This window comes from Carcharodon carcharias, chromosome 4, assembly GCF_017639515.1.
Source record: "Carcharodon carcharias isolate sCarCar2 chromosome 4, sCarCar2.pri, whole genome shotgun sequence".
NCBI classification, from domain to species: Eukaryota; Metazoa; Chordata; class Chondrichthyes; order Lamniformes; family Lamnidae; genus Carcharodon; species Carcharodon carcharias.
The window spans coordinates 64,209,645-64,225,720 of NC_054470.1; the positions used below are offsets into that span (position 1 = coordinate 64,209,645).

Below are 16,076 nucleotides of genomic sequence, written 5' to 3' on the forward strand. Positions count from 1 at the left end.
ACACCACTACTGACCGAAGCGTCTAAATCCTGAAAGATATATTTGTAAGACTACATCTATGCCACATGGTGAGAGAACCAACCATGGAAAAATCTACTTGATCTCACCCTCTCCAATTAATCTATCGCAAATGCATCTGTCCGTGACAGTGTTGGTAGGAATGACCACCACACAATCCTGTGGAGACGAATTCCCATCTTCACACTGAGGGACACCCTTCACTATGTTGTGTGGCACTACCACCATGTTAAATGGGATAGATTCAGAACAGATCTAGTATCTTAAAACGAGGCATCTATGAGGCATTGTGGGCTATTAGCAGCAGAATTATACTTAACCATAATCTGTAGCATCGTGGCCTAGCATATCCCTTACTCTGCCATTGCCATTAAGCCAGGGGTTCAACCCTGGTTCAATGAGGAGAACAGGTGAGCATGCAAGGAGCAGTACCAGGAATATCTAAAAATGACGTACCAATCTGATACAACACAAGACCATTTGCATGCAAAACAGCAGAAGTAGCATGCTATAGACAGAGCAACGCAATCCCAAAACCAACAGATGAGATCAAAGCAGTCCTGCTGCATCCAGTTATGAATGGTGGTGGATAATTAGACAACCAACAGGAGGCTTCACAAATATTCCCATCCTCAATGATGGCATGGCCCCACACCAGTGCAAAGGACAAGGCTGAAGCATTTGCCAGAAGTGCCGAATAGATGATCCATCTTGCCCTTCTCCGGAGGTCCCCAGCATCACAGATGCCAGTCGTCAGTCAATTCAATTCACTCCACATGATATTAAGAGATGCTGAAAGCACTAGATGCAGCAAAGGCTGTGGGCCATGACAACATCCCAGCTGCAATTCTGCATCAAAACTCAACGTGCCACTAGCCAAGCTGTTCCAGTACAGCTACAGCACTGGCATCTATTTAACAATGTGGAAAATTGCCCGGAAATGTCCTGTCCAGAAAAAGCAAGACACATCCAATTACTGCACCATCAGGCTCTTTTGATCATCAACAACGTGATAGAATTGTCGCCGACAGTGCTATCAAACGGCACTTACACATCAATAGCCTGCTCACTGATGCTCAATTTGGGTTCTGCTCTAGACCTCATTATAGCCTTGGTCCAAACATAAGTTCCTCAAGATAGTGTCCGAAGCCCAACCATCTTCATCAGCGACCTTACATTCTTCATAAGTGGGGATGCTTGCTGATGATTGCATTGTGTTTTTTTATCATTAATGGGATGTGGGCATCGCGGGCTAGGCCAGCATTTATTACTCATCCCTGATTACCCTTGAAAAGATGCTGGTCAGCTGCCTTCTTGAGCCGCTGCATTCCATGAGTTGCAGGAACACCCACAGTGATGTTAGGAAAGGAATTCCAGGATTTTGACTCAGTGACAGTGTAGGAACAGTGATATAGTTCCAAATCTGGATGGTTCCAAGTGGCTTGAAGTGGAATTTCCAGGCAGTGGTGTTCCCATGCATCTGCTGCTCTTGCCCTTCTAGGTAGTAGAGGTGCTGTTGAAGGAGCTTTGGTGAGATGCTGCAGTGCATTTTGAAGGTTGTACACACTGTTGCCACTGTGTGTCGGTGGTGGAGGGAATGAATGTTTAAGGTGGTGGATCGGGTGCCAATCAGTAGGTTGCTTTGTCCGGGATGGTGTTGAGCTTGAGTGTTGTTGGAGCTGCAGTCATCCAAGCAAGTGCTTTATAGATGGTGGACAGGCTTTGGGGAGTCAGGAGGTGAATTACTCCCTGCAGGATTCCTAGCCTCTGACCTGATCTTGTAGCCACAGTACTTATAAGGTTTTTAGCACCATTCTCAACTCCTCAGATACTGAAGCAGTCCATGCCTGCCTGCAGCAAGACCTGGACAACATTCAGCTTGGGCTGATAAGTGGCAAGTAACATTCGTGCCACACAAGTGTCAGGCAATGACCATCTCCAAGGGAGAATCTAACCATCTCCCCTTGACAATCAGTGACATGACCATTGCTGAATCTCCCACCATCAACATCCTGGGGGTTACCATTGACCAGAAACTGAACTGGACCAGCCATATAAACACTGCGGCTACAAGAGCAGGTCAGAGGCTGGGAATCCTGCAGTGTGTAACTCATCAGCTGACTCCTCAAAGCCTGTCTACCATCTACAAGGCTCAAGTCAGAGGTGTGATGGAATACTCTCAACTTGCCTGGAACAGTGCAGCTCCTACAACAATCAAGAAGCTTGATATCATCCAGGACAAAGTAGCCTGCTTGATCGACAGCCCATTCATCACCTTAAACATTTCCACCCTCTACCACCAGCACAGAGTGGCAGGAGTATGTATTATTTACAAGACGCACTACAATAACTCACCAAGCCTCTTTTGAAAGCACCTTCCAAACCCGCGACCTCTACCACCTGAAAGGACAAGGGCAGTGGACATATGGGCTCAACACCATCTGAGGGTTCCCTTCCAAGTCACTATCCTGACTATATTGGGCAGTGGCATAGTGGCATTGGCACAGGACTAGTATCCCAGAAGAACCCTTATTCAAATCCCACCGCGGCAGATGGTGAAATTTGAATTCAATAAAAATCTGGTATTAGAAGCTTGATGATCACCATGAAACCATTGTTGATTGTTGTAAAAACCCATCTGGTTCATTAATGCCCCTTAGGGAAGGAAATCTGTTGTCCTTACCTGGTCTGGCCTATATGTGACTCCAGACGACAGCAATGTGGCTGATTCTTAAATGCCCTCTGAAAAGGGCAGTTAGGGATGAGCAACAAATGCTGGCCTAGCCAACGATGCTCACATGCCAGAAATGAATAAAGAAATTAAATGGTTCAGCGGCTTCAATTATGTAGATTGATTGGAGAAGCTGGGATTGCTTTTCTTAGAGAATAGCAGGTTGAGAGGAAATTTGATAGAGGTGTTCAAAATCATGAGGGGTCTAGACAGTCATTAGGGACTGCAGGCCTCCTGCAGATACAGGATGTTTCTGCTTCTTTCCACTTCTTGAACCAATATCTCCAGTGCATTGTCAGGAAACCTTGGTACTCACTCTTTCCCTTGCTCAGCCATTGCTCAAAAATGTCACAGTCCAGATGCACTTTTGGAAAAACTCTCACCATTTCTTACAACCACAATGCACCTCCCCTTTTAGAGATGCAGACTGCCTTTAAATAGTGCTAACCAATTGTGATAGCAAGCCCCTGCTGATGTGTTCTGCCAACGAACAGAGTGGATAGTGCTAGTTACACATAGCAATAATTTAATGCAGCAAGCAGCATCAATTAACATGCTGAGTGTAACACAATGAACGATACTTGTTTATTTTGTAACAAGATCCCCAACCCTGCTTTTGTAGGTTAGCTGATTTAATGCACCCTCACCCCAAAACAAGCTCCAGGATCTCCAGCACAGACTCTAAGCAAACAAAATTATTTGTTGGTCTGGTATAATTACATAAAATCTGAAATGGATGTGCTTTGTCATACATCCAGTGGGATTCCCACTTATGCAATTTTGAAGTGCTATATTAAAGGCAAAAGGTCTGACTATGAATTGAAGATGAATTATTATGTTTGTACATGGTGGACCAATGATCACCCTAGCTCATTATCCTCACTGCACCTGCACCTGAAGACTCCACATTTTTCTGATTCATGTTGTGTGCACTCCCACAGGGGGGTCAGACCATTTTTAAGAGTTTTAATGGCAGGACTGGTTGACATTTTCTTTTATCTCTCCAAAGGTTTAGCTGTTGCACAGTGCTTGAAGCCATTTGGTGTGAAGAAATTTCTGTACACAGATTTTGAGCCAAAGCCGGAGGTTGCTGCAGAGATACAGGCTGAATATGGTGAGGGACCAGTGGCAGCAGGCTATCCGTCCTGTTTATAACTGTGAAAATGTTCATGCATATCAGTGATAACTTGTGAATTGACAGTGATCGTGAAGCTGTCAGGTTGCTGTAAAAATCCAACTGATTTAGTAAAGTTCTTTAGGAAAGGAAACTGGCTGTTCTTACCAGGTCTGGTCTTGATGTGTCGCTAATCCCACATCAGTGCCCTCTGATGAACTCCAGAGGCCACTCAATTATATGAAAGAATTGCAAATCAAAAAGAAGGCCCACCATCACCTTGTGAAATGCAACTAGTCATGGGCAATAAATGCCAGCCTACCAGAGACAAGCACATCCCAAGAATTAATTTTTAAAAAAGCATCACAACCATTTCAAGCAGAAGATCTTTGGTCCCTCTAGCCCACCTATTCACCCTTGGATTTGTTTCTAATAATTTTGAATCTTATTTGTTGACAAGACCTTTGTTGACAAGATTCTTACTCAAAATTCATTTAAAGTTTCTTGTTCCGTCACCCATGCAAGTAATCTATTCCAGTAATTACAACTATAATTTATAAATATTAAAATAAAACCATATTTTAGGACCATTGTGATTTTCCACCAAAGCTTTTTATCTTGCACCTTTCCCTTTTATCCCCATTTTCCTCCGATGCTGCTGACTCAATGCTTTGGGAAAACTTTCATGGGCAGCATCCCACCCTCCAGGACCTTGCTCTAGTGGCTGTTCTGTTTGTCTGAGTCTGAGCCATGAGTATCAGACAGCTATTTGACCAAGGTCAACCACTGCCAATCCTGTCCTCAGCTGGCATCTCCCCAACTGCACTTTCTAACAGAATCACTGGACAACCATCAGGAGAAGGGTCCTTGACTGATTGTCCTCTTCTGAGCCCGAAGGCCTAATGTCTTACTGCTACTAGTTACTACTATCCTGGATGGGAACAGATAAGTCAGCACGGACCAGGCATCATACTTGCAATCTTCCTGGTTTATGTAATCCAGTACCACACCATTGAATAATGACAGGAAATTTGCATTTAATTTGAATCATAATTTCCCCTAATCTTCTTATTTTAAAGTAAATTCCCCTCCTTTTAATCCTCCTAAGCTGTACCCCACTTGCTTACAGTGGACAGGAAGGTGCCACACACAATGTGATTAGTTTTTAAATTCTGCAGTTGATGATATTGCTAGGCTGCATGTAAACATCTATGTTTCTGTAATTCTATATATTTTAGCTTTTCAATTTTATAATATTTTGCTAGGTCAATGAACCTAATTGGGCAGGGGACTGACAAGGCATACCTTTCTGATCCAGCCACACTGAAATGTCTGAGCAATGGACTAGAATTGTCTGACTTCTGTGTGGCCTTTCCCATCTCACCCTCCCTGTGAGAAAGCTCTAGTCTCTCAATAGCAGTGGAACCCAGACCACATTTTGTCAGCGGAAGCCAATTAATTGTCAGTCAAGCCCTGTTAAGGATGGCTGGTTGCCTGCAAGAGGATAAAACATTAGGATAAAACAGTTCGGACCAGTCCTTTTATTTCCCAGTTTTTACTGGTGTTCCATTTTAGGGTATACAAAACCAGTTCAGACCTGTATACTTATTTCCCAGTTTTTACTGTTTTTTCGTTCTGGGATGGGTAGGCTTCCATGGCCCAAAGAGTGCCCAGATAGATGCCCTGCCATAGCCGCCAGGTATCATTATGTGGTCTCCCCACGCAGCAGAAGAACTCCCAACCGCTGGCAAAATGCCAAGGGAGGCAGGAAGAGGTCCTTAATTGGCCACCATTGACAAGATGGCATGGTGGTGGGAAGACAATGTGCACGCAAACCCCTGCCATTCCACATTTTCCAACCTCACTCTAAATGGCCCAGTAAAATCCTGCCGATTGAGTCTGTACCAAGTCTTTCGAAGAGAAATCCAGTTAGTCCCATTTTCTTGCTCTTTTCTGATATCCCAGCAATTTTTCTTCCTCAAGTATTTATCCACTTTCCCTTTGAAGACTACTATCGTATACATTTTCAGTACCCAATCGGGCCACATTTCAAATCCTCAACGCTTGGATTTTGGAAAACCCCAAGTGAATGAGGCTTTGTGGGTGGAAGAAAAGCCACAGAAAAGGGGATAAATGAGCATCGTGTGGTTTAAGTTTTGTGCAGTGGCATTTTCTGGAAGATGTGTAAATCAGTTAATTAGTAAATTATGAACGAAGCTATATTCGACAAGTACACAACCACTGGACCTGAAGGCTGAGCCTTCATTCCAGTAATCAGACTAAGATGGAGTTGAAAATGGAAAGTTCAGTTGTTTTAGGCCAATAGAAGTACTGATGTTGACTCCTCCACCGCAGTGCCCCTGGATAAACTGGCTGAGCAATCGGACTTTGTGACAGTGCACTGTGCTTTGACTCCTGAGACTAACGGTTTGTGCAACAAAGATTTATTTTCAAAAATGAAAAAGACGGCAGTATTTATCAACACCAGCAGGTAAGACATGGATACTGGTTTACTGAGGTGTTTTCAGATGGGATTTTATTTTTAGTCCAGTATACTGAGTAAAGGACTGGCTGAGAATTTACCTCCATGCACATTTTTTAAAAAAACTTATGTATTTTTAGGTGTTTACTTTAGTGTTTTACCAACTAGAAATGGCTATCCAACATTGCCTATGAACAGAAAGGTTCTCAAACAGGGTATTCTGTTCTCTGTAGCTTGTCCTTCAATTATATTGATAAAATATATTATAATAGTATGGGGGGCTACTTGCCTGTATGCTAGACTGCTGTTTCTTTGACTCAATATAATGCACGGGTTCACTTTTGGATTACATTGAACACAGTGCAACAGGTACTTCTCAGCACTTAGACCTTGCTGAAGGCAGTTTGGAAGAAGGCACACTTCCTGAGGATGCACCGTTACAACCTCCAACACACAGTTCCACTCCAGAAGAGTTAGCTGGTAATGCACAAGGGTCTGCACCCAGCATGAAAGAGCAGTAGCAGGTCATGGGAGAGCCCAGGAGACAGCTTCTTGGAGATTGAGGCCGTCTCCCAACTCTGAATTGACAAAGATGAGGATTTCAGGGAATCAGCCAAGAAAAGAAAACAAGCAGTTGTACCTGGCTGAAGGCCTGCCAAGAAGTTTCAGCACCTTGGCTGAAAGTATGAAGGAGTCTTCTTCCAGCCTGAGTGATGTCATCTCTCCCATTATCAGAATTTTGCAGTTTCCCTTGGAAAGTATGGCATCTTCCACAGACAATGCAGCCAGGCCCTCAAAAAGGAAGTCAGCATCACCAGCCATTGCAACATTGATGGAAGCTCAAATGGCTGCCATACAGGCTCTGGCTCCATATTTGACAGATCGGTGGACCAAATCAGTAGAGTCTATCAGGGAATTACTCACCTTCTACTGTCTGCTCTCCTGCAGATCAGTGGAAGTCATAAACTCAAGTCCCAATTTAGGCAACCTTCTTATAAATTAATTAATATAAGTTGACCCATGGGTGAGAAATGAATGGAAACCAATTACCATGTTGGGAATTAAATTCCTCTCCTTTATCACAGTTAGCACTTTGCTCTGCAATGTGCTTTCACAGTAGCAGGAAAGCTAACCTAAGCTGTTAACAGGACTAGAAATAAATTAATTAATTAAGAGTCGCAAACTAGTTATAGCAGACAGTGACAGTTGGGCTAACCCTACCTGGTACCTTGTTTGCAAATAACAAAAGAAATAAATTATGTTTACAGTTTGGATGGAAATAACCAGGAAATCCATCTCAGTTGGTACCGCCGTTGCTAATGGAGAGAGGAGCTAACTTGGGTTATGGCTATAGCTGGTAGAAGAACAGGAACCAACCTGTGCTATTAACACAAGTGGCTATTTTAATAGAGGTGTTCAAAATTGAGAGGTTTTGATGGAATATGGAGAAGCTGTTTCCACTGGCAAGGCAGTTGGTAACCAGAGGAGGACACAGATTGAAGATAATTGGCAAAAGAACTGTGGTGGGTAGGTGGGGGGAGGGTGTGGTATGGAGGGAGGTTGGTGGAATGAGGAAATTTTTGTTAGTCAGAGAGTTATTATCATCTGGAATATGTTATCAGAAAAGGTGATGAAAGCAGATTCATTAGTAATTTCAAAAAGGGAATTCAATAAGTACTTGAAAAGAAACACTTGCAGAGCAATGGAGGAGCCTGGGAATGAGACTAATTAGATAACTCTTTCAAAAAGGCATGATGAGCCAAATGGCCTAATTTTGTGCTTTAAGATGCTGTTCTATGTAAAACTTACTCAGGCTTCATTAGGCCCAACAGTGAGTGAAATTTGCATTGTCAAAATGTGTGATTTCAGGTTGAAAAATACAACATTCCCTACTTTTTTCCATCCTATAACAGTAATAATGATTCCAGGTTACCTACAGCTCAATCTCGTTCAGCGTAAAGCTTCCCCTACTCTACATCAACAACAACTCTCCACCTGCCTACTTCCCACAACAGCTAAATTCTTATGAAATGAGTGAGGTATGCTGTCTGAGAAAACAGTTAAACCACTTCTATTCAAAGGGAAGAATAGCTAGAACAAGTCACTATAGAGAGGTGTTATCTAATAGTTAGCCACATGTGACCAATTGTGAATTCAGATGTGACTAATGGCATTGCTGATTGGTGTCTAGTACTCATTTTGTATTTACTGTTGTTGGGCATGTGATCTAAATAGTCATATTTGCATAGCATATGCATGTGATCTTTAACTTTTTTCTGCATTTATTGGTAAAACTATAGGATTAAAAGCAAAGTGTGCAAGTTGTGCACTTTACTTCCTTGGTGATAAATGGTAAATGGTGATAGATATTTGTTGAGTAAATATACACACGAGGTACATTTGCCTTTTTTTTAATTTGTTCATGGGATGTGGGTGCCTAGGCCAGCATTTATTGCCCACCCCTAATTGCCCTTGTTCAGAGGGCATTTTTAAGAGTCAACCATATTGCTGTGGGTCTGGAGTCACATGTAGGCCAGACTAGGTAAGGGTGGCAGATTTCCTTCCCTAAAGGGCATTAGTGAACCAGATGGGTTTTTGCTACAATTGGCAATGGTTTTGTGGCCATCATCAGACTTTTAATTTTTATTTAATTCAAATTTCACCATCTGCCATGATGGGGCTCAAACCCGGGTCTCCAGAGCATTACCCTGGGTCTCTAGAATACTAGTCTAGTGACAATACTACTATGCCATCACCTCCCCTGTTTTGCACATAAGGCATTTTATACTAAAAGTGGTGCATGTGGCTAAAATTTCTATTGGACAACCAACACCGCTATAAACCAGTGGTGGGGAAACACTTAGGGCTGGATTTTGCCATCTGGAGGCGGTTGGAGCTGTAAATTCAAATTTGCAAGCTGATTCCTGCTGACCACCATTTTGACCAGCGCTGAAAATGTGATGGGTCACAACCTAACTTACACCCCACTGATGTCAAGTCTTCCATATTAATGGCTATCTCAATTTTAAATGTGGATAAGTATGCAATTAACATTTTGGGAGGAAAAACATTGAGTGGGACCATACAATTTATGAAAAGACGCCAAGGGATGTGAATTAAAAGAGTGACCTAATGACTGAAATACATAATTCTGAAATTGTAAATAAAGCCATAAAAATGGCCAACAGTATTTTCAGTTTTATAAATTAATGGGAAACCAGAGGCTGGTGAGAACATCAGTGGTAAACCCAGGGGTTCTGCTTTTGGGCAACCTTTAACCAACAGAAAATTTAAAACAAATCTGGCACTGTCTCAGAAGTAATCAGAGTTTAAGCCTGTAGACTGTGGAATAAGAGTGATCCGTTTTCTAATTCAGATGCTGTTTGCATTGCTTAGGAAAACATCTAAGATCTGCTGAATGTTTACAGTCTTCTTTTCTTCCACAGAGGAGCTGTGGTGAACCAGGATGATCTTTATCAGGCTCTGATTACTGGTCAGATCGGTGCAGCAGGATTGGATGTCACGGTTCCTGAGCCATTACCCACCGACCATCCTCTCTTTGCAATGAAAAACTGTGGTAAGTTACAATATTGGAAAAATAACTTGCTGTTCTTTAATGCCTTATGTAATTTAGATTTTGCTATGTTGCAACATAAAGTATATACTACCACTTACAGTCCAATTTCATCCCTGATGTTCAGTTTGTAAATAGCTTGAAGTGAGTCACGGTCTATATCTAAGAAATGGTTTATTTTACGTTGTACTTCCAGTTATTCTGCCACATGTCGCAAGTGCCACCATCGCCACTCGCACTGCCATGGCTCTGTTGACTGTCAATAACCTCCTGGCAGGCCTCAAAGATGAACCGATGCCAAAGGAGCTGATCCTGTGAGGTGGGAGGTTGTGCCCTAGCTATGGGGTGACTTCTATCGTAGAGCCCATGACCTGAAACTTAATACAACCCTGATTAGTTGTATGATCAGAGAAGTGGAAAGTCTTGTTCAGCTGTTTCAAAGAAATGAACCTTGCATCTAATAAAGTTGGAACTGCTCATAAACTCTAAAGTGAGTCATTTATCTCTATAGAACAGTTACTAAAATCTTTGAAATCAGATTCAAAATCTACTTTTGCATCTTTTCTTTTTGTTTGAACGCAGGGAAAGATTGTTAGGAGCAAAATTTTCACTCAAATTTTAAACCGCTGGCCTCCAGTGAGTAATTAGTCTTTTTCACAGGTAAATATGGGGCAGAATTTTTCCATCGCCATGCGGGGACAGGCCCCGCACGCCCACGCGTAAAATGATGCGCAGTGATGTCAGTTGAAGGTCCCGACATCACCGTGCGCCATCGCGATATTTTGTCGGGTAGGCGCGCGTGATCTTTGATACATGCCCGCCATTAATTAACCGGCCACTTAAGGCCCTTGAGGCACCAATCGATGGTGATTTTTTGATGCCCATGCAATCTTCAGGTCAGTGAACGGGTGCAATGGGCAGACGGATGGGACACATTTGTATAAACCTCATTAACGGGTGGGTAAGAGGGCTCAATGGGGTCGCAAGTGTGCTCTGTCAAATATTGATTTTTCAAAGTTACTGATACTTGCCTGTGTGATCTGCAATACCTCAAAACACAAACCAGCTGCTTGGTCTGGACTCACAACCTTCAGGTCAGTACTCTGCAATGAGAAATCTTTTTTGGGCCTGCATGTTTCAGGAAGCCTTCCCTTAGCCTGGGAATGGAAGCTGAACTCTCCACTGGAGGCATCTCCTCTGAGGAGGAAGGGAGGGCTAGTAGGTGGAGGAGGTCAGGAGTGCACGTTCAGCCTCCAGGGGAGCCACCTTTCGGAGGTCAGGCTCAGGCACAAGGGCTGCAGAGTCAAGAGGCAGTCCAAGGCAGAAGGGGCCGCAGAAGACGTCACTATCCTGCTGCCAGGGTTTACAGGCGACGAAGCAGCTACCTTAATATGTCTGAGTTGCAGTGCTGCTAAAGGAGGCTCCGTCTCTCAAGGGAGACAGTCAACTATATCTGTCAGATGATAGGCCCTGAGATCTCCGCTAACTGTGTGGGTGGACACCCCATGCCAGCGGCACTAAAGGTCACAGCTGCCCTCAACTTCTAGGCCTCTGTCTCCTTCCAGGGGTTAGTAGGTGATCTTTGCGGTGTCTCCCAATCAGCTGTCCACACTTGTGTCAAGCAGATTATAGACGCTTTATTCAGGGAAATAATTGACCTTCATAGTCTACCGTTGGGACCAGGCAAGCTAGACGCAGCGAGCCAGAGGCTTTGCGGTCATTGCTGGTTTCCCCTGCACCCAGGGTGCAATAGACTGTACACATGTGGCCACCAAGGCGCCAGCAGGTGAGCCCAGTGCCTTTGTCAACAGGAAGGGCTTCCACTCCATGGACGTGCAGATAGTGTGTGATCACACGGATTCTGATTCTACAAGTCTGTGCAAGGTACCCAAGCAGCTCCCATGACACCTACACCCTCAGACACTCCCAGATGCCGCGGCTCTTCAGTGCTCCAGCCCGGCTTGATGAATGGCTGCTGGGTGACAAGAGCTATCCCCTCAGAAGGTGGCTTATGGTACCTGTACACCATCCAAGAACAGAAGCTGAGTAGCGGTACAGTAGGAGCCACGGCTCCACAAGGGCTGTGGTGGAGAGAGCCATTGGTCTTCTTAAGATGTGCTTGAGATGCCTGGACTGCTCAGGGGGCGCACTCCAGTACCCCCCAGATCGTGTGTCACTGTGAGTGGTTGGATGCTGCCTCTCCACAATCTGACGCTGGAAAGGGGGGACGCAGTGGATGATGAAGATGTTGACGTGGCGGCTGTGGCTGCACACGAGGAGTCCAGCAGTGAGTCCGAGGATCAGCCGCACAGGGAAACGCTGAGGGGGCAGACACTGACCTGGGCAAACTCCAGGGTGGCAGGGACTCCCGGGAGGCTTTAATCCAACGAACCTTCAGCTAGCACACCACATATGGACCTCCAGGACAAGCCTGGGCTGTCGGCTCCATACTTGATACCTGAGTGCAAAATCTGTCTGCTTAAGAACATTAACTAAGGGCCTTGTTAATAAAGTTGAATGTCCCACAAAACACTCATAACATTTTTGGAAAGCATCCACCTGCAGAAGAAAAGAGGCACCCTCAGCCATGGTGACATATCTGAATTTAATATTACAACCAAAGAAACTTAATGAAACAAAATGACAAAGGTGTTAGAAATCACACCAACTCATAAAGACCTCATTGTGGGCCAACACAAAAGCACCAGTGATAAACCCGTGCTGTGCCTAAGGTGCCTTATGTTTATGTTTTTGGGTGCAATGTCTTGGTGCTGACCCCTCACTGGGAGTAGCATCTGAGACAGCCTGCTCACTCTGCTGTCCTGTTGGCCAAGATGATCTTGGCGGCTGTCCTCTGACCCGTGGAGCCTGATGTGTCTCCTGGAGGAGCCTCTCCACAAGAGTCACCACTCTCTCCATGGAGGATGCATGGCGCTCGGCCATGAGGCTCATTGTTTCGGCAATTTTCTGCGTAGACTCCTCCACCATGGACACCAAGCCAAGCATAGCCTCAGGTATCTCCAATAGATGCCCCCACACACCCGGCCGCATTTCCTGCGCTTGCTGTGTCGTGGACGACTCCAGAGGCATTGACTGAGCATGTGCCTGGTCCCCTGCAGTCCTCTGACTGCTGGCGCCATGGGCACTCTCTCTCTGCCTCACATCCCCCCTAAACCTCCTGATCCTCACCTTGAACTTTCATCCCCTCGTGACTGACCCTTCAACTAAGGGGAACAGCTGCTCCTTATCCACCCTGTCCATGCCCCTCATAATCTTGTACACCTCGATCAGATCACCCCTCAGTCTTCTCTGCCCCAACGAAAACAACCCAAACCTATCCAACCTCTCTTCATAACTTAAATGTTTCATCCCCCCCAACCCCCCTCCATAACTCCCCCCATTCGCCAACACCCTCCCAACGCCCCCTCCCTCCCCAGACCATCTCTCCTCCTCCCCAATCCCCCTCCCCCTCCTCCCCAAACCACCTCTCCTCCTCCCAACCCCCCTCCCCAAACCACCTCTCCTCCTCCCCAACCCCCCTCCCCAAACCACCTCTCCTCCTCCCCAACCCCCCTCCCCAAACCACCTCTCCTCCTCCCCAACCCCCCTCCCACTCCCCCCAACCCCCTCCACCTCCTCCCCAACCCGCCCTCCCTCCCCCAAACCCCACTCCACAACCCCCCTCCCCAAACCACCTCTCCTCCTCCCCAACCCCCCTCCCACTCCCCCCAATCCCCTCCCCAACCCCCTCCCCCTCCTCCCCAAACCCCACTCCACAACCCCCCTCCCCAACACCACCTCCCCCTCCTCCCCAACACCACCTCCCCCTCCTCCCCAACCCACCCTCCCCCTCTTCCCCAACCCCCACTCCACAACCCCCCTCCCCCTCCTCCCCAACCCCTCCTCCCCAACCCACCCTCCCCCTCCTCCCCAAACCCCACTCCACAACCCCCTCCCCCTCCTCTCCAACCCCCCCTCACCAACACCACCTCCTCCTCCCCAACCCCCACTCCCCCTCCTCCACAACCCCCTCCTCCACAACCCCCCACCCCCTCCCTCCAAAGCCCCTCCCCCCTCCTTCCCCCCAAACCCCCCTCTCCCCCATCCTTCCCCCAAACCCCCCTCACAGCCCTCTCCCCCCCTCCTTTCCCCCCCAAACACCCCTCACAGCCCTCTCCCCCCTCCTTTCCCCCCAAACCCACCTCACAGCCCTCTCCCCCCTCCTTCCCCCCACCAAACCCCCCTCACAGCCCTCTCCCCCCCAAAACCCCCTCTCCCCTCCATCCCTCCTTCCCCCCCAAAGCCCCTCCCCCACCCCACTCCCCTCCCCCACCCCACTCCCCTCCCCCACCCCACTCCCCTCCCCCACCCCACTCCCCTCCCCCACCCCACTCCCCTCCTTCCCCCCAAACCCCCCTCACAGCCCTCTCCCCCCACTCCTTCCCCCCCTCCTTCCCCCCCAACCCCCCTCACAGCCCTCTCCCCCACTCCTTCCCCCCCTCCTTCCCCCCCTCCTTCCCCTCCAAACCCCCCTCTCCCCCTCCTTCCCCCCCTCCTTCCCCTCCAAACACCCCTCTCCCCCTCCTTCCCCTCCTCCTTCCCCTCCAAACCCCCCTCTCCCCCTCCTTCCCCTCCAAACCCCCCTCTCCCCCTCCTTCCCCTCCAAACCCCCCTCTCCCCCTCCTTCCCCTCCAAACCCCCCTCTCCCCCTCCTTCCCCTCCAAACTCCCCTCTCCTTCCCCCCCAAACTCCCCTCTCCTTCCCCCCCAAACTCCCCTCTCCTTCCCCCCCAAACTCCCCTCTCCTTCCCCCCCAAACCCCCCTCACCCCCCTCTCCTTCCCCCAAACCCCCCTCACCCCCCTCTCCTTCCCCCCTCACCCCCCTCTCCTTCCGCCCCCCTCACCCCCCTCTCCTTCCCCCCCCCTCACCCCCCTCTCCTCCCCCCCCCTCACCCCCCTCTCCTCCCCCCCCCTCACCCCCCTCTCCTCCCCCCCCCCTCACCCCCCTCTCCTTCCCCCCCCAAACCCCCCTTTCCTTCCCCCCCCAAACCCCCCCTCTCCTTCCCCCCCCAAACCCCCCTCACCCCCCTCTCCTTCCCCCCCCAAACCCCCCTCACCCCCCTCTCCTTCCCCCCCAAACCCCCTCACCCCCCCTTCCCCCCAAACCCCCCTCCCCTCTCTCCTTCCCCCCAAACCCCCATCCCCCCTCTCCTTCCCCCCAAACCCCCTCACCCCCTCTCCTTCCCCCCCAAACCCCCCTCACTCCCTCTCCTTCCCCCCCAAACCCCCCTCACTCCCTCTCCTTCCCCCCCAAACCCCGCTCTCCTGCCCCCCCTTTCCTTCCCCCCAAACCCCCCTCTCCTTCCCCCCAAACCCCCCTCTCCTTCCCCCCAAACCCCCCTCTCCTTCCCCCCAAACCCCCCTCTCCCCTCTCCTTCCCCCCAAACCCCCCTCTCCTTCCCCCCTCAAACCCCCCTCTCCCCTCTCCTTCCCCCCTCAAACCCCCCTCAAACCCCCCTCTCCTTCCCCCCTCAAACCCCCCTCTCCCCTCTCCTTCCCCCCTCAAACCCCCCTCACCCCCCTCTCCTTCCCCCCCCAAACCCCCTTCACCCCCCCTCCTTCCCCCCAAACCCCCCTCACCCCCCTCTCCTTCCCCCCCAAACCCCCCTCTCCTTCCCCCCCAAACCCCCCTCACCCCCCTCTCCTTCCCCCCCCAAACCCCCTTCACCCCCCCTCCTTCCCCCCAAACCCCCCTCACCCCCCTCTCCTTCCCCCCCAAACCCCCCTCACCCCCCTCTCCTTCCCCCCCAAACCCCCCTCTCCTTCCCCCCCAAACCCCCCTCATCCCCCTCTCCTTCCCCCCTCAAACCCCCCTCATCCCCCTCTCCTTCCCCCCTCAAACCCCCCTCACCCCCCTCTCCTTCCCCCCTCAAACCCCCCTCACCCCCCTCTCCTTCCCCCCTCAAACCCCCCTCACCCCCCTCTCCTTCCCCCCAAACCCCCCTCACCCCCCTCTCCTTCCCCCCCCCAAACCCCCCTCACCCCCCTCTCCTTCCCCCCCCCCAAACCCCCCTCACCCCCCTCTCCTTCCCCCCCCCAAACCCCCCTCACCCCCCTCTCCTTCCCCCCCCCCAAACCCCCCTCACCCCCCTCTCCT

General features: G+C 49.0%; 1 protein-coding gene across 2 annotated transcripts in view; it reads left to right on the forward strand.

The window, feature by feature from the left end:
• The window catches only part of LOC121277028 (glyoxylate reductase/hydroxypyruvate reductase-like), a 43,967-nt gene extending 33,565 nt beyond the window's left edge, over positions 1-10,402 (forward strand). For both annotated transcript variants that reach the window (XM_041185922.1, XM_041185921.1), the window contains 4 exons: positions 3,759-3,863; positions 6,219-6,354; positions 9,792-9,922; positions 10,116-10,402. In XM_041185922.1, the coding sequence (XP_041041856.1) occupies positions 3,759-3,863; positions 6,219-6,354; positions 9,792-9,922; positions 10,116-10,237 (494 nt within the window). In that variant the 3' untranslated portion in view covers positions 10,238-10,402. The remainder of the gene's footprint in view (positions 1-3,758; positions 3,864-6,218; positions 6,355-9,791; positions 9,923-10,115) is intronic.
• The last annotated feature ends 5,674 nt before the right edge of the window (positions 10,403-16,076 follow it).